The sequence below is a fragment of the Lissotriton helveticus genome, chromosome 3_1 (genome assembly GCF_964261635.1).
Source record: "Lissotriton helveticus chromosome 3_1, aLisHel1.1, whole genome shotgun sequence".
NCBI lineage: Eukaryota > Metazoa > Chordata > Amphibia > Caudata > Salamandridae > Lissotriton > Lissotriton helveticus.
Window position 1 is genome coordinate 1,311,860,597 of NC_136061.1, and position 24,770 is coordinate 1,311,885,366.

The window sequence follows — 24,770 nt, forward strand, 5'->3', positions numbered from 1 at the left end:
TCAGTTATGTTCAAAGTCCTGCAGGAGGTTTCCATGATTCTAGATGTAAACTAGACTGTCAGTCATTTTACCATTAGGAGAGGTTGACGGTCTCCCATTGAGAGTGCTGTGCATTGAATCAGTAGAGTAATGTGCTGTCATTCAATAGTACTTAGAGTCCATCCTTGATAGGCCCAATAAACCGCTTAGAACAGGGGGTGGGATTACAGCCATGACCACATGATATGGGGATGTTTCGGGCGTTAATGCACTTGTGTGGGGGGGGGGAGGGGGAGAAGAGTGAGGACTTTCCTGAACAAGAGCGCCACCCAGCTTCCAGTCTTGGCCGAAAAAATCCTGCCATAGCCGCTGGGTATGCTTCTTTATGGCAAAGGCAAGTCAACAGTTTAGGAGTACTTTGAATAGTGTGTGCGCCTTAAACGTGAGAAAACACATCCTGTTTAGATTTAAAGAAAAAAATGTATTTTGGGAGCGGCCCGTGCCACCAGACGAGTCATTAAACTGTGGTGACTTAACTTCTACTGTTTCTAAAGTGCTCATAGTGACGTAAAAAAAATATAAAGCAATTTGGTATGTCCAAAGACAGTTGGGCTGCAGCAGTTCAGATTTAGACAACGCCTTCAATATATTAAAAATTAGTATTTACTACATATCTCCAGTGATTCTGTTGCGTTCTCAAAGACGGATGCATAGAGACACAAACTCATCCCCAAACGGATCAATGGCGAGTGCAGACATCCGGATGAAGACGAGGTTGGACGGGTCATCGAAGAGCCAGGTACCATCTCTGGTAGATGGAAGGGGGCCGCCATCTGCACGGCATGCACAGTGTGAGCAGCCCCATTCATTTTCTTATTCACATTTATATGATTTGCTGCTGCAGAGCAATGGTGCTCCTTGTCACAAATTCTGGAATATTGTTAAACAGTGCTAAACCCGAGGCAGCGAAAACGCCAGTCACAAAAGCAAGACATCATTGAAATGCGAGCTCACCTAGGAATTAAGTACCCTTGCAATTCTGCTGTGTGTCTAGTGACTAATTAAACATTTCGAATTTCTCGGCAAGTATGGTGTAGTGTTTTTAAAGCAGTTCTCTTACAATGGTTATGTGACGGAATCCCTTTAAAAGGCGAATTTCATTGTTTTGTTTTTTCTACGCATTCGAGCTAGCTGCCTTTCAACGGGGTGGGCGCTATAGAAACATACCAAGCTGACGAGGTCAAGCTGTAGACAAAGAAGCCACGTCTGATGCCACGGACGGGTGTATTCTCAAATTAAGGTAATCCCCCCCTGCTCCGAGGTCATTGTCAGCGGCGCAACTCGAGCACCCCTCTCCTCATTCATGGTATGTGCATATTTACAGGGGGCGTTGCTCCAGGACAGTGCGTAAGACGACGACACTGGAGCACTTCACGCACCTTTATCACCAGCCAATGCAATCTGCATCTCTTTACCACCCCTGCCCCTCACGAACCCCGGCCAGCTGCCACAGACATGCGCAGAGCACACCCTGCCTCAGGCTAGGCCCCGTGCATCCGCACAGGTGCACGAGAAAGGCCGCATCAGTCCTCAGATACCAGGCCCTTAGGTTATGAACAGGCCCGGATGTGCAGGGTGGGCCATGTAGTGTTGGGCCTTAGGCCCACATGGCGCTGTAATGAGGGACGCAGACACACAGTAGTGGGTTAGTAAATCTGGCCAAGAGCACGTGCGCTCCGCCCTATTTATTAACTGTGTCACATGACTCGTGACATCAGTGGTGGGTGGGTGTAAAGTGTAGGTTACAGATTGTAAAAGACTAGAACGTGTCCAGGAGGACACTACATTCCTCCCCAACTCAATAAAAGTTGAGACTAAACAAAAGTCCGAACCTGTGGGGGGAAAACACAAAATATGCAAACTCATAAATTTAGAAAGAGTCTCTTCAGCTGCTTGCTAGATGACGACGGTGGAAATCTTCAGCTGAAATGTTCGTTCTCTTGGGCTCGACGTCCTGGTCCTGTCATTTGAGAGCTTGGTCTTGGAGTGACGCCGAACAGGATGACCAGAAGGTAGACTTGATGGAGGTTGTCTTTTACTAGTCCGTCGGGTTTCTTCACTGTAGGCAGCTTGGCTTCACATTGCAAAAGAGTGAGTGGTTGAAGGGCATCCTTCTCACTGGGACGCCCCTCTCGCGGGTGTTCTCCTGCCACGAGATGTCCCGGAGGCCCTCTTCTTCAGGTTTCCGCTGGGCAGGGTGTTCTCTGTAGCGTTGCTCCAACTCCACAAGCCGGTGTGAGTGTAGGAGGCGATGAGATTACTACCATGCATCCGTAGCTCCGCCTGGAGGGTGGTTGTTGACTCTTTCCTTTGCGCACGAGTTCCCCTTTTTCCTGGGACGTGCAGGGTAGACGGCGACGGATCCATCTCTCGTGTCGGGACCCTCTGCCACAGGTGTCCCTGAGGCCTTTGCCCCTTGGATCTCCACGGGCTGGTGCGGGGTGGTCAGTTCTCCCTCTGCCGGGCGTCTGAGCGTTCTCCCCATCCAGACTTCCGCTCAATCCCAAAGGTGGGTGTTGCCAATGGTCCAGCCTGTTCATTCCTGCAGTCGACGGGTTGTCAGAAGACTTGTAGGTAGAGGCCTGTTCTTCACCTAGTGCTACCGATGTTCCCCTGGACTTGTAGGCCCTTGTATTCGATGTTGTGGTCCGTGTCACCTTCTCTTATGGTGGGTGTGCAGACTTGTCACACCTCTCCTCACCTTTCTGGATGTTGCTGTTCTTGATGGCGTCGTGCCACTTGACTCCTTTCTTCTCTTTCCTCCTTTCTTCTCTTTCCTTCATGGCGTCGTGCCCTTCTCCTCTGTTTTTCCTTTTTCGCGGCGTGGTCTGGTCATCTCGCTGCTCTTGTCCTCCTGACCAGGCTTCTCCGAGCGGCGTGCACTCCGCCCGTTTCCGTCTGGTCTTGTCCTGGCTCTTAGGACACTGTCTTCTTTTCCACTCTGTGACTGGACCAGTCGCCGCGACCTTCTCCTGTAATGGTTATACTTCTGGTTCTTAAGGGTGTCGAAGTTCGTTGGTTCCTTGGTCACAGACCACGTCTTACTTGAACTTCTTGCCAGTCCACACTGCCGGTCTCTGGCAGTGGTGTAGATTGGCGCAGGTGCTGATGGCTGGGGTGATGGTGGTTGCCAGCCAGGTAGAGACTCGGGATGATAGGTGATGGTGACTTGCTGGGAGTGTTGGATGTCCGGAGAGATTTGGCAGCCATGTGCCTCCGCTTTGTTGAGGTTGACCTTAGGTGGCGGCTTGACACGTAGAGTGTACGGTTCCTCTCTTGCCTGTTGTGGGGCCACTGCCGACTCCATCTTGAGGTGGTGAGAGGGCGGCCGCTCAGTGCTGATCTTCGCCCTTGGCATCTGCGTTCGGGAGCAGGGATGCCGACTGACTCAGACTGCCGACGCTCGGGGATGGACGGTCGCCTGGGGAAGCGTTGGGATGAGACGTGGACTGCGCTTGCTGCGGCTTATGTTTGGTTCATCCGTGGGGCTGTACCCTGGGACGTCGGTCCGCCTTGGTGGCTGTCTGGTGTGTCAGGGTGTGCTTCTTGGCTGGCTGTGAGTCCTCGGTCTTCTCCCTTTGTTGGCTTGTTCAGCCCACCTGTGCTCATCCGGTCTTCGGGGTGACAGGGCTGTCACTCTTCTTCATTTCTTAGAGAGTGTTGCGTTTGGACCTCGGGGCGACGCTATTGTGGCGCCGGCTTCTACCTTTGTGCTGGTATGTTTGGCTGGGCTGGTCACTTAGTGAGGTGCTCCTTGTTTGCTGGGCGACGTGACGTCTGGTCTTGTGTCGCTGTTCGTTAGAGTACACGGTGCTGTGGCGGCCTGCCACGTGGGGTGTGCGACTCCTCTCTTGCCGATCTTGAGTCGTGGCAGACTCCGTCTTCAGGCAGGGTGAGGGAGGACACCGTGGGTGGTCTTCGGACTATCGTAGGGCTTCGCAGTGGAGGTGGAGATGTGCGTGCTCTCCAGCCTGCGTGCAGCAGTGCTTCTGTGTGGAGAGGTTTCCTGGGTGTTGTCTATGTAGCCAGGTACACCGGTGCGGCTTTCTGCGTGCTTCTGGCTTGGCGTGCTCTCTTTGCGTACTCGGTTCTCTTCTTGGACGCCTCCCTGGCACGTGGGGTGCCTGGGTTCTGGAAGGAGCAGATGATGCAAGGTCGGCGCTGTTGGTGGTTGCGTTGTGTGTCCACGGGTGGCGCTGTTCCTCGCGCTGTCGTTGGGGTATTCCCCTTGAGATATTGCCGTCTTGGCTGTTTGTCCACTTTTGCTAGTGGGGTTGGCGTCGCTGCTGCTGCTTGTGTTTCTTGCAGTTCCTTGCGGGGACTTGTCATTCACTCCCCGTACCTCGTAGGGGTGGCGGGCGGTGCTCTTGCTTCTGTGATGCTGTCTTGTGCTGGTGCAGCTTGGGGTACCTTGGGGCTACAGTATGGCATTCACCTGGAGGGTCTGTTTCAGCTACGGGGCGTGAGCAGGCTGTCTTCCTGGTGATGGCGGTGCGCACTCTGATCTGCTGGCTTCTGTTGCCTGATCAGTTAGCGGGATGCTGGGTGGTGCCCTGGTCCATGTGGTACAGTGCCACTCCAGTGGTCGCAGATCTGCAGCCGTTCGCGGTGGGCAGTTGTTGTGCTGGGCCGCCCCTTCAGGCAGGGTAGTGGGGTGTTCGGGTTCTTCTAGCCTCTGGTGCGGTTTGTGTTGATGGTCACGAGGTACAGCTGGCTAGTTTTCTGGCTAGGCAGTCAGTCCGTCCCTCAGCGCGTGGCATCTGGAGAGGTGCCACGTGGCGCAGTGGTAGTTGCGGTGGCTTGCCCAGTGTGCTGCAGGTTTTGGGGTGTTGTGGGAGCCGTGCCGGGTTCAGTGCAGTAACTGTGTTGCTACTGGAGATGGAGTTACTGCAGATGTTTTATTTTTTTTTATTTTCTCGCTTTGGCACTCACCCAGGCCTCGCAGTGTTTCTGTAGGGTGATGCATGCGGGGGTGAAGCTCCCCGGTGGCAGCAGCAGGGTGCCCTTGCAATGTGGGATGCGAGAGTCTGTTGCTGTAGTGTATGCAACAGCTTTCTCCTTAGAGCGGTGGCCTGTGCTGGGGGCTGGCTCTTGCCTCCGCTGGTCCTGGAACTGCCTCAGTGCCTTGGCATGTAGGGCTTGCTTCATGGGCTGCAGAAGGGTGAAATGTCACAAATGACCACCTGGTGGCAGCGCTGTGTGCCTGTTTCTAGGCCCCCCAGCAGTCCGTTGCTGGAAGCTGCGGGCCCCTCTCCGACTGTTCGTTTCCTTGGTGGCTGCACTCTACAAGGAAAATGGGAACTCTGACGCTTCCCGCCGTCCCGCTCTTCTGTGCGGTGCAGGGCAGGTGGGACAGGCAGGTCGCTTCCTCGCCTGGCGCTCTGGTATGCCGCTTGAGGGGCCGGGGCGACGAAACTCCTTGGTCCAGGCTGGAGGCCGTGCGATGCAGCACTTACACGGGGCCGAGATGCAGGTGCGGCGTGAGACCAGCAGGTGGCGCTGCGGCAACTAGGTCCACGTCTCCGGGTGATGCAGCAGCGCTGTGCGTGTTCCAGGCAGCACCGATGGGAGGCGGCATCCTCTGGGTGGGCCGCGGCCGCGCTGGGCAGCTGTGTCCTGGTTCCCCAGCCGCCCTTCTCAGTCCCCACGGAGGTCGGCGCTCTCACCAGCCTCGGGAGTTCGCTTCGCCGCCTGGCTTGCGGTGAGTGTCCTGGCTGTCACACAGGGAACGGGCCAGCAGTACCGAAGTGGGGCTGCCGGTGCGGGCACTTTGCTCTGTTGGGCGGTGTTGGGTGGGTGTTGGCGGCACCGGTGAGAGGGAGTGGAACGGGGTTGCGCTCGTGGATCGCCGGGCCTTATAGATGTGCCGGTAGGCGTGGCAGCCGGGACATCGCACAAAATAGCGGGGTTCTCTCCCTCACTAGGGACCCATGTCCTCACCTCTACCTCCAACGCCGGCAGGGCGAGGCGCGGTAGATCTCCGGTAGTCTCTCCACCGACGCGGAGAGCAGTCACGGGTGGCCGTCCGACGCTCGGTGGGGGTGCCGCTTGCCGGGCTCATTTTCCTCCCCCACAAGGAATGACGAGGTGCAAGGTGGTGGGCACGCGAGGCTGGCTACCCGCCTCGTCGCCAGTGTAGTGTTGGGCCTTAGGCCCACATGGCGCTGTAATGAGGGACGCAGACACACAGTAGTGGGTTAGTAAATCTGGCCAAGAGCACGTGCGCTCCGCCCTATTTATTAACTGTGTCACATGACTCGTGACATCAGTGGTGGGTGGGTGTAAAGTGTAGGTTACAGATTGTAAAAGACTAGAACGTGTCCAGGAGGACACTACAGGCCAGGCCCACTCAAGGAAACCCGGTCCACCCAAGGACAAATCAGAACCGAAAAACACGCGTTTGTCACCTTAATTTTTCCGTGTGCTCTCCCTTGTTGTTTATTTTAATGATTAACACCTTTGACATAGGATACTTTCAGGACTGGGGAGAATTATTAAGTCAGCAGAGTTTACTAGCTGCTGTGATGCACAAATGACATGTATATTCTGAAAACTGAATTATAATTCTGGGCTTATTGCATCGTATTTTAAAACTTTAATGCTTTGCAAAGTCAAAATCTGCTTAAGTTTTAAAACACAAGAAAAGTTGTAAAGTCGCTCTGTATGGCATCTGAATCATTTCTGCTGCTGCACATGACCAGGAGAATGCTGCAGTCTTAACTTCTGCATCCTAAAGATTTGACAAGCACCGTCCCATCCCTTCTTCAAAGCTGGAAGCACATCAAAGAAAACCGCTTTTTTGGGCTCTGATTATTGTGTTAAAATTGTTAAATGCGGACAGATGCCAATACGCAGCCGGCTTTAGGGCAGTGCGACAGGTGCAACTGCACTTGGCATGCTGACCTCAGGGGGGGTGCACTGTGTTTAGCAATAATTTAGGATTGTAGAGATGAGTGGCACTTTTGCCCCGTGGAAGTGAGAGAGTCCAAGGAGGCAGCCATAGGGTGCCAAAAACGATTGCCGCACCTGGCGCCACCCACGCTAAACGTGGCCCTACTGATACCTAAAATATCAGATCGATTAAATACTTTTTTTTAGCCAGTACCCACTCACTTTCATGGCCAACCCATACTTCTTAATGGCCCATCCAAAGAAAAAGAATTCCAGAGCCGGGCCTGGTTATGAAAAGGTTAAGAGCAAGGTTTGGCTACTCTAGCAGTGTGCCCCCGATAACCAACTGCTGAAACTCGCTCCTAGGTTCATGCCATGCTCGGTGCATCAACCGGGTGAGTGGGCACTCGTAAGATTGGGAGCCTTGACATGGAAAATAACGCATGAGCAAAATACACATTGCAGCAAAGGGTATACCACGCTAACTGAAAGGTCTCCCGTATTTATAGCATGTGAAACTAAGGGGTTGCAAATGTAGGCCAGATCCTGGAATAGAGAAACATTCAAGTGACAACCCCCAGCTAAAATGAGTATTGCTCTCCCAACAACATATCTTAACAGTCTCCAGCTACGTCAATGCTGCAAACCTCCAATGCTGCATGTACGTCTAGAAATTAATGTTGTGCTGCATTGTATTGCTAATTGAATAGCGATTTCCACACCCTTGGGCTTTCTACGTGGTCGCACTGCAGTTACACATCCTTCTCTCCCACTAAGGATCAATGTAACTCCTATTAATGTATTCTACTACCTGGAAACTGAAGTAAACAGATGGCATGGTTGGTTTAAGAGCACAAGACTAGTTCCAATAACTAAACGACACCTCCACCCCCCCCCCAAAATACAATAGAACTGTCTGGAGCAGCATGCTGCACAGCGTAAAGTGTTTCAGTACCTCTTCAAAAGTACTAAGTGCTATATAAATGGGAGTAAAATACAATATATAACGCCTCCCTGCCTCATATAAATACTAGTTCCAGAACACAACCGTTGGGCAGGCAATTGTAACACATTCAAAACGCCTCTGCACGCCTGATCCTCAACGTACCACACCACAGCCACATCACCCCCCACCTGAGAAACCTACACTGGCTCCCCGTCAACAAGAGGATTTCCTTTAAGCTCTTCATCCACGCGCACAGGGCACGCCACAAGACTGGCCCAGCCTACCTCAACAGACGACTTTTCTTCTACATTCCCAGCCGCCAGCTCCGCCGACCTCGCCCTCTTCACTGTCCCTCGCATCCGAAGAACGACCACCGGTGACAGATCCTTCTCCCACCTCACCGCCAAGACCTGGAACACCCTCCCACAGAGCCTACGACAGACACAAGACCTGCTAACCTTCAGGAGGCTACTCAAGACCTGGCTGTTTGACCAGTAGCGCCCCCCCTTTTCCCCAGCGCCTTGAGACCCTCACGGGTAAGTAGTGCGCTCTACAAGTTCTTGAATGATTGATTGATACAGACTGTATGATAATTTCCTTGTATGGCTCAGCATTCTCACATAAGACAGAACTGCTATGGGTCATGCCTACCACCCAGTAATGTTCCAGTCCACAGCACTAACCACCCATCACAAACACCACAGGCACTGAATAGTTGAAAAGATCTGCCATAAGCCCCTGGCAGACAGTGGACTTTAATTTAGTCCACCACTGCAGGTCCCACCAAGCTACATACTACGACCGTCTTTGACATCTCATAATTGCAATCAGATATGGTATGATAGTAAAGTTCATCACAGCCAAAGTATGATCCATGTCTTCCACCAACCTATGCCATCTCAGGACCATAAACATTAAACAAAACATCTCACAATGGACACCAGTGCAAATACTAACTAAGTGGACTATGAAAAAGAGAAATACCATAAAGCGACATGCATAACTGCTCAAAGCTGCCAGTGTATCAAAAACCATAAAATGCGCGCCTATCAATCACACTGATAAACACCGTGTCCCCTGACACAATCACCACACCTCAGTGGTCCTCACTCACAACATGGAAACATTTGCCATATATGATCAAAACAAAGACAAAATCCTTCCAACAACACACTGTAAACCGTGTAAGATGCAACAGATTTAGGCACCGGAAATCAATGACCAACAAAAAAGTAATTCACAAAACATTGTACGTAGAGATACGTAGTTCAGATATTTAGGCATCTATGATAGAAGACTCCTCAATCAAGCGTTTAACAGTATTAAAGAAAATACACAAAGCAATTTAATTGGAAAAACAAAATTAATCATGGGTAAAAAAATAATTAAAAATATGAACGAGTCACAGACATACAAAAATAAAGCTATTGCATTCCCTTTGTATATATTACAGAATAACATACATTAGTGGGGTACAGAGAAAAGCAAACCAGACACACATGTCAAGTGTGTAGTTCGCTTATATTCACAAACTGTAGAATTTGTTCTAATGGTAAGTAAATTACAGAAAAGTGGTAGAACCATGTCGCCGTTTCGGTCTCCATAGTGTTAAATACGTGAGACCATCCTCAGGACTATTTGCATTAGTGGAATCTGAGGTACACTAAGGGGTTTCATCTCGAGGAATGGACCAGGATCAATTAATCAACACTGGCTGAATATGCCCAACAGTGGCAGAGTCCTAAGTTGTATTTTGGCAAACCTTGAATTCAGCTCTAGCATGGGGTGGAAGCACCCGCACCAATCGCCAGCCTGGAATTCAATTACTGATTTTGCCTACCACCCACACTGCCTGATAACCACAGGGCGCTGAATGGGCTTCGATAAGGCTAGGTTTTACGGCTAATAGCCAATGTATCATGTGCAAAGTCATGACACACATCAGCTGGCAGGGCCACGTTGACACACCACATCAGCTGGTAGGGCCATGCTGACACACACCACATCAGCTGGAAGAGAGATGCCGACACACACCACATCAGCTGGAAGAGAGATGCCGACACACACCACATCAGCTGGAAGAGAGATGCCGACACACACCACATCAGCTGGAAGAGAGATGCCGACACACACCACATCGTTGGCAGAGACATGCTGACACACACCAGCTGGCAGAGACATGCTGACACACACCAGCTGGCAGAGACATGCCAGTGTATGTCTGGATTTAAAGCATTGCGTGCACGATGCTTACTCGATTTCCACCATAACTACGCATGAGACAAAAATGTGCAGGCGTTTGTAAAACAAACATCTATTGGTGCCAACAGGTGTTTAAATAATACCCTTTATTTTATTATTATCCTACTCAACAGCATAATAGGCGGCAATGTTATTTTTTTTTTTAAACGATGCCACGGGCTTAAATACATACATGCTGTTATAAGTCAAAACAGGCAGTGTGTTTGCCCATTCCTTTGTATCTTGGCGCTGCAAACGTAGCCGATTTTGCCAATGTAGTGTTTCTTGTACGTGTGTGTGTGTGAGGGTCTCCACAGTGTGCGCTCGTATTCTGCAATACTTCAGAAGTCCTGTGAGTGTGACCAGAGTGCCTGTGGGTGCAGGCGGTGCCGCTCACATTACTGTGCCAATAAGGGAAGGGGGTGACCAATTTCTTGCAAACAGGTATATGGTGCCCATGACAGACCGCCCAGTGAAGGTGAACTACGGCGATAACCGTTTAACAAACGGGGTACAGGCGGACGTAATCCTTAAGGGTGGGGGAGATAAAGACAAACCCATAACATACACCAGCCTCCCCTCTGAAAGCGACCACATATTTCCTTTTATTATGGATACTTTTGGAGAACTGGGTTTTCGTAAAACAACAGAATGCATCACAGGTGATGGGGCAATTCTCAACGGGCAGCTCTGCTTTGTAGCTGAAAAGCCCTGAACCCGCGTTCTTGATCACCTGCAGCGAGGTGGCCACCTTGCCGCAAACTTCAAGATTGCATAACTACCTTATAATTATGAGTGCTTTATATAACAAGCATTGGCATAGCCAATATGTCTCGCAATTGGGACCTTATAAGTGTTTAGCCATGCAACAGTTGGTGTTGCACCAAGGATAATCTGCTGCATAAATAAATACTTATATGGTCCACAAAGCGAGACCTATTGGCTATGCCAATGCTTGTTTTTTGTTGCTGTTTTGTTTAAGTTGCCAGATCTACAATAGCTGGACATGGTTTTTTGTTAACAGTTCTTTGCATCAAATCAACTTGTTTTCATTACTCTGAATGTTGTTTCCATTCTGGTTGTAGGAAGCAGTTATTCCCGGGGGTGTGGGGGCTGCCTAGCTGTGCGCATGCACCGAACTTTGCTAATAAGAAAAAGCCTGGTGTGAGTTAGCCCGAGGCAGCATGACTCACTCAGAAAGGAGTTCATACACTGCTCCTGCATACTCAGCATGGTTTAAGGAAACTAGACGGACTCCCTCCCAGGCATCAAACACATATTTACCAGGAAACTCTGAGAAGAGCCTGCCTGCTGCAGTGACAGCTGGTGGTGTGTGTGCGTGCACTTACGGCTGGTGGTGTGTGTGCCCGGTGAAAGCGTGCACTGACGGCTGGCGGTGTGTGTGCCCGGTGGAAACGTGTACTGACGGCTGGCGGTGTGTGTGCCTGGTGGAAGCGTGCACTGACGGCTGGTGGTGTGTGTTCCCGGTGGAAGCGTGCACTGATGGCTGGTGGTATGTGTGTGCCTGGTGAAAGTGTGCACTGACGGCTGGTGGTGTGTGCCCCCGGTGGAAGCGTGCACTGATGGCTGGTGGTATGTGTGTGCCTGGTGAAAGTGTGCACTGACGGCTGGTGGTGTGTGCCTGGTGGAAGCGTGCACCGACGGCTGGTGGTGTGTGCCTGGTGGAAGCGTGCACCGACAGCTGGTAGTGTGTGCCTGGTAGCCTGCACTGACGGCTGGTGGTGTGTGTGCCCGGTGGAAGCCTGCACTGATGGCTGGTGGTGTGTGTGCCCGGCGAAAGCCTGCACTGATGGCGTGTGTGCCCGGCGGAAGCCTGCACTGATGGCTGGTGGTGTGTGTGCCCGGTGGAAGCATACACTGACGGCTGGTGGTGTGTGCCCGGTGGAAGCGTGCACTGACGGCTGGCGGTGTGTGTGTCCGGTGAAAGCGTGCACTGGCGGCTGGCGGTGTGTGTGCCCGGTGAAAGCGTGCACTGATGGGTGTTGGTGTGTGTGCCTGGTGGAAGCGTGCACTGATGGGTGTTGGTGTGTGTGCCTGGTGGAAGCGTGCACTGACGGGTGTTGGTGTGTGTGCCTGGTGGAAGCGTGCACTGACAGCTGGTGGTGTGCGTGCCTAGTGAAAGTGTGCACTGACGACTGATGGGGTGTGTGCCTGGTGGAAGCAGGAGCATTCACAGTGGTAGAAGACACAAATGAAACTGAGGGGGAAGAGGGGGAGAAGGGAGGGGGAGTGCGAGCAGAGCAGCATGATTTACAGCTAGAAGACACAAATGAAGCTGACCAGGAGGGAGGGGATAGTGCAAGCAGAGGAGCCCGATTACAGCAATAAAAAAATAAAAAAAACACAGATGGCAGCTGTGCACGAGCTTGTGAACACAAGCTGTAGGCCAGCAAAAGCCTCTGGTGGCACTTTTAAAAGCCACTTACTACATGTCTCGATGCGCTGTCTCAGGCGAGAACTAAAATCGACAGTTTTATAGGTGCAGCAGTTTGCGCTTTTGTAGTGCTATACCAAGTGTTACCATCACACACATCAGATGTATGTGGGAACAAACTCAGCATATCCATGTGTAAGCATCTCACCACCAGCTTGAGCAGACATAACTAATCACTCATCCAGTCTCCTAGAGTTTCTAACCATGGAAAATAGTTTCCTAACTCACTTTACTGTGCTACCTCTCAAGCCCCGCACCTGTGGCGCGTTTGGTGTAGAGTGATTTATGTACTTTCGCCTGAAGGCCATGAGAGGATGTGGTCTCATGGCCAGAGCTGGCGACTTTGGAGCTGGGAAACCAAGGTTCAAACCGTGGGGTCGACGCCACATCCTGCGATTCTGGGCTTGTGACTTAATCTCCCCATTCCTACAAAAAATGAATGTGTCCTTGTGTAACGAAACTGCTGTTCGTGTAAAGCGCTCGAATACCTTCGGGCTAAGTATGCGCTATATAAATCTGCATAAAGAAGAAGAGAGGTAGCAGTGGTTTTGCCTGCCACCACTTACTGCTAGTACCCTTATACGATGTAGGCTGCAGTTAAACAAAGAAGAATGGGGATTTGGGGGGGTGGCCGACCAACGGGAGGCTCGCCCCCCCGGGGAAGTTTGGGGCACCAGAGGAGGGGGGGGGGGGGAGGGGGAAGTTTGGCCATATGGGTGCGCCGTAGCGGCGCTTTTTGGGCTGGTTGGGCGGTTTGGGCTCCTTTTGGGCTGCCTGGGGACGTGGGGGTATATAGGTGGCCATTTTGTGTCACCGCGCACGTTTGTGGTGCGGTGACACAGCAGCCAGGTCGGGGAAACATTTTGTCCGATAGTGATTTCGGGCCCGGCGGTTGTGTGGCGGCGGTGCGCGGCTTGTCCGAACCGTGGGAGCGGGCTGAGGAGTGTGCGACGCTCCGGCGGTTTGTGGAGCGGTGATCCGGGTCGGCGGTAGGGGGCGTGAGGACGGGGATGGCGGCGACGGACCCGCGTGTTGTGGAGGCACTGAGGCTGTTGGCGGAGGCGGGCCGCATGGACTTAATGCGGCCCGACGTGCAGGTGAGGCCGCCGCGGCGCGCTGCCATCGGCGCCGCGGCAGCTGTGGCGGCGTGCGACCCTCCGAGGTCGCGGGTTGCTCGGCGGGGGGGGAGGGGGGGCGGGGGGGCGGAAGGGGGAGGCCGGGCGGTGGCCAAGGCTCCTGCGAAGGCCGCGGCCAAATCAAAGGGGGGGGCGCGGAAGGCCCGGGAGGCGGGGCGGAAGAGGCCGCTCGTCTTCGTGACCGGTGGGGAAGGGGGGGTGGGGGGAGGGCGGGAGGAGGGGAGTGCAGCGGTTGATGCGCGGCCGGGGGGCCTGGGAGGTGTGGGGGAGGGGGGTGGGGATCGGATGGTTGTGGATGGGGAGGGCGCGAGCGATGGTGGGGGGGGGGCGGGGGGGTGACAGTGCGGAGGGGCCTGCGGGGGGGGAGGGCGCTAGTGGCGGTGGGGAGCGCGGGGAGTTGGTGGGGGTGGGGCTGGGGGGGGCTGCTTCGCCGCTGCTCATAGAGGAGACAGATGTGGAGGAGGAGGGGGTGGGGGGTGGGGGGGGGGGGGGGGGAGGACACGGAGCTGGACTGGGGTGAGTCATCGGAGGAGGAGGGGGGAGGGGGGGCGAGGGGGCGGTTGGCGCTGGGGCAGGGGGCCCGGGGGGGGGGAGAGGGGCCGGGCGGGGGTGAGAGGGCGGGGTGGGTCGGAGGCGCTGGGTGGCGGGAGGGGAGGCGGCGGCTTGACCGGCGAGGGGGGTGGGTCGGGGGGGCGTTTGGGTGGGGCGGTTTTGAGGGGGGGGCTGGGGGCCGGGATGGGGGCACAGGCGGGCGGGTGGCGAGTTTTGGGTGGGGTGCGGGGGGCAGTGGCGTGGCCTGGGGGGAGGCTGGGGGGGTGGGGCGTGGAAGGGGGGTGGGGCCGAGTTGGGGTTTCGGGGGGTGGGGTGGGCCGGGGGGTTGGGCGGGGGAAGGGGCTTGGGAGTTGGGGGGAGGGAGTGTCCCGGCGCGGCGCGGTGGCCATTCGTCGGGATGGGGGAGGGGTGCGGCGATGGGGTGGGGTTTTGGCGGTGGGGGCAGCGCGTGGGGGGGCGAGGGGGGTGGTTCTTACCCTGGCATGCTGGACTCCACCTTTTTTCCTTGGCAGGAGCTGTTGGTAAGGCGCTCGGGGGAGCAGCATGCGGCTCCCACCCACCGAGTGGATGGGCCGGCTCTGTTTGGTGCGGACGGCCGAGCTCCGACGAGGGACCTGGCTCAGGGACTGGGCGAATGGAGGCGAGACGCGTCTCCGCCGGCCCCTCCCCGATGGGTCTCTACGGCCGCCGGGGTTGGGGGAGTAAGGATGGACACGAATATTTCTGGATTGCCTGCGAGTGTGGTGCCTAGGAGGGGGAGTGTGGACTTGATGGATTTAATGCGGGTGTGTCGTGAGCGGGCGGGTTTGAGCCGGGTGGAACTCCAGTTGGGGGGCCAAAGTGGTGTGGTGCCGGCGGATGGTGAGTCTGAGGAGGAGGGAGAGATTCGGGAAGATGGGGGGGCTGGTAATGGTGTTGGAAGTGTATTTCAGGTGCCAGCACGGCAGGAAGCTCCCAGAGTGACGGCCCCTCGGCTCAACTGGTTAGGCGGCGGGACCCAGCAAGGACGCCGACCTTGACGCCAGGTAAGACAGGTGACGGCGCGGGGAGCGCTAAGAGGCGTTGTGTGCAGGTGTCCGTGGGGTCTGGGGGCGATGGGGAGGATGGGTGGCGGCTGGTGCGGGGTCGGTATGTGCAGGACGCGGGAGTCGGTACCGAAGGCGAGGGGTCGGGCGGGGCTGCGCCGGGCGGAGGAAGCGGGGTTGCGGCGGCGGGCGACGCGGCGCCGGGCGGAAAGGAGGCGGCGGGGGGAAGTAAGGAGAGTTGTGTAATCCCGGTGCGGAGGCTTCCGTACATGGGGCTGACCAAGCCGCTGGGGGCGCACCTTTCCGCGGCTACGAAGGAGAAGATTTGGAAGGGGGAATACATCGATATTTTGAAGCTGCTGCATAGGGAGTTGACATCGAAGGAGGGGTCAAAAGAGGAGGAGCAGGAGTTGGCTAGGCGCCCAAGGGTGCCCCTGACGCTGGACAATTGGTCGGCGGCGTTCCTAATTTACGCGAGCGTGTATTGCGAGAAATTCCCGGACAGGTGCGTCGCGCTCTTTAAATACATGGATGTGGTCCGACGGGCGCAGGTGACGTACGGCGGGTATGCTTGGTCGCACTACGACGAGGAGTTTCGGGCTCGCTTGGCGGGGGACCCCGAGGCCCAGTGGGGGGAGCTGGATTCTGATTTGTACCAGCAGACGATGGGAGGGGCCAAGTTTGGCCGCACCATCTACACGGCCAGCGGTTTGCCGCTGGCGTCCCCCCCCTTTTCGGCGCGCCCCACCCGTGGGGGGGTGGGTCAGGGCGCCTCCGGCAGCCAGGCCACAATCGGGGCCTGCTGGGATTTCAATAGGGGTGCCTGCGGGCGGGCGGCGTGCCGTTTCCGGCATGAGTGCTCTTCGTGCGGACGGAACCACCCGGCGCTGCGGTGTTGGGGTTCCGGGGGCCCCCCAGGCCAGCTGCCCCCGCAGGGGGGTGGATTTGCCAGAGGGGGTTCAGGCGGGGGGAGGGGTGGGGGTAGAGGGGGAGGAGCAGGGGCTCTGGGAAAGGGCTCGTACGCCGGTTAGGATCGAGCGGATGGAGCCCTGGTTGGCGGCGTATCCGCGGGCGGAGGATGCTGCGGTGCTGCGCAGGGGTTTTCGGGAGGGTTTTCGGTTGGGGTACGAAGGTCCCCGGATTGCTCGCTGGGCGGAAAACCTAAAATCGGTGAACGCGCACAAGGGCATAGTGCGAGAGAAACTGTTCAAGGAGGTCAGGGAAGGGCGGATGGCGGGCCCCTTCACGGCGCCGCCGCTGCCAGGTTTGATCGTTTCCCCCATCGGGGTGGTGCCTAAGAAGGAGGAAGGGCAGTTCCGACTGATACAGCACTTGTCTTGGCCGGAGGGGGAGTCGGTCAATGCGTACATTTCGGCGGATTTGGCGTCGGTGACGTATTAGTCGGTGGACGTGGCGCGACGTCTGGTTGCGACGGCGGGGCGGGGTGCGCTGTTGGCGAAATGCGACATCAAGTCGGCATTCCGACTCCTTCCGGTGCACCCGGCGGATTACCAGCTGCTAGGGATCCAGTTTCAAGGTCACTACTTTGTGGATAAGGCGCTGCCGATGGGGTGTTCCATTTCGTGCGCACTATTTGAACGGTTCAGCTCCTTCATTCAGTGGGTTTTTTCCAGGCGCACAGGCTCGGAGTCAGTGACGCACTATCTGGATGATTTCTTCCTGGTGGGGCGGCCCGGTGCGGCGGATTGTCAGCGGCTGCTGGATGGTTTGGCCGGGTTGATGGGGGAATTTGGGGTTCCCCTGGCGCCAGAGAAGACGTGCGGTCCCAGTACGGTGTTGTCCTTTCTCGGTATCGAGCTCGACTCGGTCGCCATGGAAGCACGCCTGCCAGAAGACAAACGGGTGGCGATGTTGGGTCTGGTGGATGACATGTTGGCGAGGCGGAAGGTGACGGTGCGGGACGTACAGGTGTTGTTGGGTCATTTGAATTTTGCGTGCCGCGTGGTGCGGGCCGGACGGACGTTTTGCCGGCGTTTGGGGCTGGCGTTGTCGGGTTTGCCATTGCCGCATCACCATGTGCGCCTCTCGGCGGGGGTGAAGGAGGACCTGCGCATGTGGCGGGCTTTCTTGGAGCGTTTCAATGGGGTGCCGATGGCGCCGGCGGAGGACTGGGAGTGGGAGGTCACCATGTACTCGGATGCGGCGGGCGTCGGTGGTTTCGGCCTGTACTGGGAGGGAAAATGGTGTGCGGAGCAGTGGCCGGACCATTGGCAGGCGGGGGGGAGGAGCATTGCGTTCCTGGAGTTGTTCCCCTTGGTGGTGGCTGTCACGGTGTGGGCAGGGGCGTTGGCACACAAGAGGGTGCTTTTTCGAGTGGACAACATGGCCGTCGTGCAGGTGGTGAACAGGCAGTCGGCTCGGGATCCTCAGGTGCTGAAATTGATGCGGGTGTTTGTCTTGCGGTGCTTGGACAATGACATACTGTTTCAGGCGCGCCACGTTCCCGGTGTGGACAATGACATTGCGGATGCCTTGTCTCGTTCACAGTGGGAGAGGTTCCATGGGCTAGCCACGGCGGCGGAGGAAGTCAGGACGCCGGTGCCGGAAGAACTGTGGTCGGTAGGCGAGGCCGGGTCTTTCAGTTGGTGAGGACGTCTGTGGCTGTGTCGACATGGAAGGCTTACGAGCTAGCGTGGGAGGAATTTCTGCAGTCAGGTGCGGTTCGGTGTGGGGACAGGTGGCAGCGCGAGGAACAGGTGGTAAGATTCATGTTGGCGCTTATGGACAGGGGTTTGTCGCGGGTGTCAATTGCGGGAAAGTTGTCGGCGGTGGCCTTCATGGGGAAGATGTGGTGGGGTTACCCTCCGTCGGCGGGGGAGTTGGGAACCAGGCTGCTGGAGGGGTGGGCGAGGGAGCGTGGGGCGACAGTGCGGCGGCGCCGTCCCATTTCGGCGGTTTTGCTGGCAGGAGTGATTGGCGCGCTGCCGGAGGTGTGCAGGGATGTGGGCGAGTCGGTGCGTTTCTCTACGTTGATGTCATGGCTTTTCTTTGGGGCGTTTCGAGTGTCGGAGCTGCTGGGTGCAAGGGGGCGGCGGGGGGTGCTGTGGGGAGAGGTGGAGGTGCGGGACCGGGAAGTGGCGGTGTGTTTGAGACGCTCGAAGACTGACCAGCGGGGGGTTGGTACTTGGGTGGTGCTGGGGCCGGGCGACACGGAGGGGGTGTGCCCGGCGGTTTGGGGCAGGAGGTTGATGGCTGATAGTGGCGTGTCGGAGGGGGAGGTTTTTGGGCGGGGTGGGGGGGGAAGGGTGACGGCGTCGCAAGCGTTGTGGGTCTTGCGGCGGGCGCTGCGGGTCCTGGGGGAGGATCCCCTGGCGTTCGGGACGCATTCTTTTAGGATTGGGGCAGCGACGGAGGCGGCACGGAGGGGTTGGGGTAAGGAAGAGATTCAGAGGCTGGGTAGGTGGAAATCGGACGCTTACAGGACGTATGTGAGGTTGAGGGAGGCGGATGGTGCTTTGTCGCAATGATTCCCGATGTTAATCTATGTGTCTTTGCAGGTGCTGTGGCGGGGCCGGATGTGGCTGTCCTGAATTTGTTTATTGTGGGACATTCGTTCGTCAGGCGGGCTGAACGAGCGGAGTGGGACAGACATCAGGCGCTCAATTTGGGATTGGATCCGGGGTTGTATAGATGTCATTGGAGGGGAAAAGGGGATAGGCGTTGGCATGAGTTATTGCCATTGTTAAACACGTTGGTAAAAGGGGGGGTGTGCCCGGATGTGGTGGTAATTCACCTGGGCGAGAACGACTTGGTGCAGTGCAAGGGTTTGGCGCTGCTCAAGCAGATGAGACAGGACCTGCAGGAAATCGGGAGGCGATGGGCGGGCTGCCATGTCATATGGTCAGAATTTATTCCCAGGCGGGTGTGGAGGGGAGCTGAGCGCCCAGGGGCCATAGACAGGGCCCGAAGGAAGATCAATCGGGAGATGCGCGTTTTCTGCGCCAAGGAAGGGGTGGGGAGGATGGAGCACCCGGAGTTGTGCTATGGTGCTAACTATTTCTTCCTGGAGGATGGGGTCCACCTGTCCAGGTACGGCATGGGGCTGTACATAGTGCAGTTAAAGGAGGCTATAGATGGGGCCCTGGGGGTGGTTCGGTACCCCAGGAGACAGGAGTCCTAGTGGGGGGGTCGAAAGTCGTAAGCGACTTTCGAGTGGCGCTGTCCTAAGGAAATAGGGTGGTTGGCTGGAGGCCTGGGACTGCATGGTAGCGGGGGTTTGGGGTCATGGAGGTCATTAGGGGCATCTAGTAGAGGGGCAGGTTGATGAGCGTATGTTGTTGTATTACTGTTGCAATGTTCGGGTTTGCATTTAGGGGTGGGGGTGGGGGGCTGTTAGGCAGTTGTTATTTAGTGAGCAGTAGTTTTGTGCGGCACAGGCCAAGGGGGATGTTTTTATATGTGCACCTGATTCCAATAAAAGCGGCCTTTTTCACACACTTCTGGTGTCTGTGTCCGTGCTTCCCCCCCCCCCCCTCACCTACTGGTGTGCCCCAATGGGGATTTGGGGGGGTGGCCGACCAACGGGAGGCTCGCCCCCCCGGGGAAGTTTGGGGCACCAGAGGAGGGGGGGGGGGGGGGAGGGGGAAGTTTGGCCATATGGGTGCGCCGTAGCGGCGCTTTTTGGGCTGGTTGGGCGGTTTGGGCTCCTTTTGGGCTGCCTGGGGACGTGGGGGTATATAGGTGGCCATTTTGTGTCACCGCGCACGTTTGTGGTGCGGTGACACAGCAGCCAGGTCGGGGAAACATTTTGTCCCACCCTCCCTCCCTTTTTTGCAGGGTTTCTTCGGGTTTTTTGTGTTAGGCCCACGCTGTTTTCCCCTTGCGGGGTGGGGGGGGGGGGGGTGGTCGAGGATTTGTCCCGAGGGGCTTTTTTGGTTGAGGGTGCACTATTTAGGTTTGAGGTTGTGTTTTTTGTCGCTGGAACAGGTGCGTTGTGGGGCGCTGTCCTAAGGAAATAGGGTGGTTGGCTGGAGGCCTGGGACTGCATGGTAGCGGGGGTTTGGGGTCATGGAGGTCATTAGGGGCATCTAGTAGAGGGGCAGGTTGATGAGCGTATGTTGTTGTATTACTGTTGCAATGTTCGGGTTTGCATTTAGGGGTGGGGGTGGGGGGCTGTTAGGCAGTTGTTATTTAGTGAGCAGTAGTTTTGTGCGGCACAGGCCAAGGGGGATGTTTTTATATGTGCACCTGATTCCAATAAAAGCGGCCTTTTTCACACACTTCTGGTGTCTGTGTCCGTGCTTCCCCCCCCCCCCCCTCACCTACTGGTGTGCCCCAAACAATGAATCTCTCCCAAGGGCGATCTTAGATGATCCCCCTGCCTTCAAATGAAGAGATACCTACTGTCAGAAACTCAAAGCTGAACGAGAGGTATCACGTTTTGTATTTCACTTGAAGGTCAAAATAACAAATACATTTCACATTGCAACACGTGGAGCCTCACTCGGGAACAAACCTTCAAGCTACAGAGCCCCCCCCCACCCCTCAACCCAGGCAGTAGGGGAACCGTACCAAACTGAACGTGATATTACTAAGTTGATGTCACCAAAATAAATACTTCGTACTAGAGACCCCAAAGCATTACCTTGCACGAACTGGATAAAGTGGACCCCTTAATCGGACATATGTAGAGAGCAAGACACACTGATCCCCAACAACAGAGGACACTTTACCGCCACTGCCCGAACACGACCCTGAACTGGAACCCAAAGCGGGAGGAGAAGGCAGGCTGACCCCCGAGGGTTGAAAGACTTACCTCGGTCTTCGGGTTGTACTGCAGGCCAGAATCGAAGGACTTCATCCCCGCCGTGTGACTGAGGGGTTGTGTGGGGGGTTAGAGATCACAGCACTAGATCTGCTCCCGAGGGGCGGGGCAAAAAAAAAAGAAACAGGTGGAGGGCGAGCAAAAAACGTGAGGAAATCAGAAGCTCAAGATCAGCGGACTCCTAGGTGTTCCAAAGGCGCCGTGGGTTCAAGGTGGTCAGTGTTGCAGGGCGCAGATCTGCCCTACTGGGCTCGCCTGTCGCCTCCTCTCCCTCTCTGTCCAACTTCCTGCTTGACTGATAGGGAGAAAGAAGTGAAAGAGGCGGCCGGCGACTGTACGCCCGCAGGTCCTCCTTCGCTCCTGCAATCCTGGGGTTCGGGGTTCCCGTCCGATTGGACTCCGGGGTCGCGTCCGAAGGGGCCTGGGGGATCCGTTTGTCTCTGTTTCAGGCCCTCCTGCTCCTCAGGTACATTCTCAAGGTGTGGCCCGGTTCCCTGATCACACGAGATCTCAACATGGCCCCTCCTCCAAGACCTGAGCAGGTGAGGGAGGAGGAGGAGGGGAAACCCATTGGGATAAAAAACATACGTAGAAAAGAGCCCGATTACATTCACCGCTCCCTCGTACAAGCAAACACTGGCCTCCCGACCCTCGCACCACTGCACCGCAACGCTTGTTGCACAGTGGCGTGTGTAAATTGTTGTGGGAGCAGACATCGCGCCACAGAGTGCTTTAAATGTAAAAGTGCTGGTACTCACTATGCATATAATAGCTGTTTGCTTCGAAAATTCTCCCATTAAATGTATTGTTGCAGTGTTGAGAAGTGTAGTACTCGGTGTCGGACAGTATCTGCCCATTTAAAGCACTGTGACGCTACAAAATATTGCCTTTTTCTCTACTGCTCTGTGTTTCCAACAGTATGTTGACAAGGAGATATTTATAGCAACATTTTCATTTTTTGCACTCCATGGGTAATTATAGAAAAGTTCGAATCTTCCTGCATGTCTCTACTGCGCCTTAAAAAAGGTCTCGCATTCCCACGAGTTTGAGCTTAAACTTAAACTTAAACTTATTGTCAGTCAGTCAGTCAATTGAACTGTATTTCGATTGGAAATATAAATCATAAAAAGCATACAACAATAAAATACATCAAATTTGGGTTATGATAAAAATCTATATGTAGAGAGTAAAAATAGCAGACCGAACCTCACAAGTATGTAGCTCAATTGCAAATTGGAAACATTTCTTTTTCCCTTTTAAGATCAGCATAAAAAGCTTTACCTATTACACCTTGATTATACTTTATAAAAACATATATCTATAATTATTTTTTTTTTAAATAAGTTAAAAGATCATAAATTAACGGTAACTTTTGTGAAGTAATTAATTAATCTAAGTTCAATCGATGTCTGACGATGCATTTAAGGAAGTTCGCTATTAGATAGACTATCTTCTCTCCCTCCAATAGCTGCAAAAAGAGGAAAGCAGGACGACATTGTCTAAAACCAATTTGCTGTAACAATGGAGCTAACCACTTTTTCCTAAAACCATGATAAAATTTGCAAAAGAGAATGGTGTGTGAGGTGGATTGCGAAGAAAGGTCATCACAAGGGCAAAGCGGTAGAAAAATTCCTGCAAGCAAAGTTTCTCCCTACCCTCGAACTGTACTGGGACACCATCACTAGCCAGAGGGATAGGAAGTTGCTTTTCCAGATCAGAGCAGGTTCTCTCCCCCTCAGATCTCTAACAGGCAGGTGGGGAGGCCCATCAAATAGTTCTTGTCCATCTTGTGGAGTGCATGATGAAACAATCGGACATTTTTTTATTTGCTTGCAAATCCTATGTAGAGCCTAGACACATCTGGCTTACTCCAATGTGTAAGAACTTAGGTACGACCAGCAGTGCTGTGGCTTTAAGAATTATCTGTACTAGTTCTTCACTATTTATATTAACAGCCACTTCTAAATTCCTCGGCTGGTCATGGTCCATTAGACAAAAGTTTTTAGACAGATGAATTATGAAGAGGTCATTATCAGAGTGTTTTTATTATATTTTACTTGTAAAATTGTATGTGATAATGTAATTGATGCATTTTATCAACTCTCTAGCCTTATTTTTAATCAATTTAAATGTTTTTTAATGGCTTTTTAATGTTGTTTGTAAAGCTTTCATGAGTTTATTCTCGAATAAAGCGAATAAATTGGTAGATCTTTGGCCCAATTGTTTCGGGTGGGGAATGTGACCAAACGATGAAAGAAATTCATCCTGAACCTTACCAAAAGGTAGCTCTCATAGCTTGTGATGTTAAATGTAAGGTAAGGTTGAATTGTGACTACCGTCTGTATTGACAGGCTGTGGGCTACGGATGGTTTCGTAGCCTCATTCGTTAGTCTCAATTCCTCAAAGTGGGCTAGGCATTTCGCTTTTAAAGCCTTCCTTGATACCTCACAACTTAGGGAGGGATCATGATAGTATCTCTCCCAACCCAAATCCTGCAAAGACTTTTTAATATAACACAACCACCTAGAATTGTGGGCATTATCCAAAGCTAGGCAATCGGAGAGGATGGACTGGGTGAGAGTAGCTTTGTCAGAGGTCCAAATTCTACGCCATAATAAAATCGGTTCAACCTTTGCTAAGTCCGTTACATATGGGAGACCCAACTCCATATGGCAAGCCATGGTGCCCGTACTCCTAGAAACCGCCAAGAGGTACCTCAGAAAAAAGTTTTCCACTGTTTGTATTTCTTCTGTGGGCACAAAACCCCAAAGCCGTGCCCCATACAGGGCCACAGATAGACATTTGGCGTTATAGATCTTGACAAGTTCAAGGGGAGCTCTCTTACCCAACTTCCTGGAGAAATTAACAAGAGTTGCAGTAGTTCTTAAGAAAAGTAATTTTCTGGTTTCTACAGCCGGTTTCCAGGATAGTTTGTTATCTACCGTTATGCCCAGATAGGAATAGTCTTGTGTGATCGCTAGTTTTTGCTCATCTAAATAGATATCCCTCATTCTCCGTTTATGGCCGGTACCTGCCCTCATAACAAAAGTTTTACTGGTGTTCATTTTCAGGTCGAGACCTGCCATGAAGGTGGAATATCTGTTCTGGCTCTTTTGGAGTTCTAGGGGGGTACGAGCTAATATGATGGCATCGTCTGCGTAGAGAAGGGCAGGTATAGGCCGGTCATTCACCATAGGAAGGTCCCGGCATCCCCTGATCATCACTCCCTCCAAACCACTGGTGTATAGGGTGAAGAGCAGGGGAGCCAGGACACAGCCTTGCCTAACCCCCTTCTCCACTGCAAATTCCCCCGTCAGCTCCCCCCCACCCCGTAGCAAACCCTAGCTGTGGCATTAGACTAGAGTTCCCTCAGGAACTTAATCAGGTTCGTGGGTACTACCATGTCCCCAATAAGGTCCAAAGTTTTGAGTGGGAGACACAATCGAAAGCAGACGAAAGGTCCACGTAAACCATATACAAGTCACCCCTTTTAATATGCACATACTTGTCTATTAAGAGTGTCAAATTTAAAGCCTGCTCAATGGTCCCCAACCCTTGACGAAACCCATACTGGAGGTCTGAGATAACCCTGCCGTCGTCCGCCCAGTCCTGTAATTGCTCGAGAATAAGTCGGCCCGCCACCTTTCCCAGCGAGTCCAGGATTGAGATGGGGCGATAGCAGGTTACCGACCCCCAGTCC

The 24,770-nt window shown here is 54.1% G+C and overlaps 1 protein-coding gene across 2 annotated transcripts in view; it reads right to left on the minus strand.

Annotated features, from left to right (window-relative positions):
• ST14 (ST14 transmembrane serine protease matriptase) overlaps positions 1-21,608 on the minus strand; it is a 327,081-nt gene extending 305,473 nt beyond the window's left edge. The window contains exon 1 of one of the 2 annotated variants that reach the window (XM_078681947.1): positions 21,062-21,608. In XM_078681947.1, coding sequence (XP_078538073.1) covers positions 21,062-21,106 — 45 coding nt within the window. In that variant the 5' untranslated portion in view covers positions 21,107-21,608. The remainder of the gene's footprint in view (positions 1-21,061) is intronic. The other variant, XM_078681948.1, reaches the window with a different exon arrangement.
• Between the last annotated feature and the right edge of the window lie 3,162 nt (positions 21,609-24,770).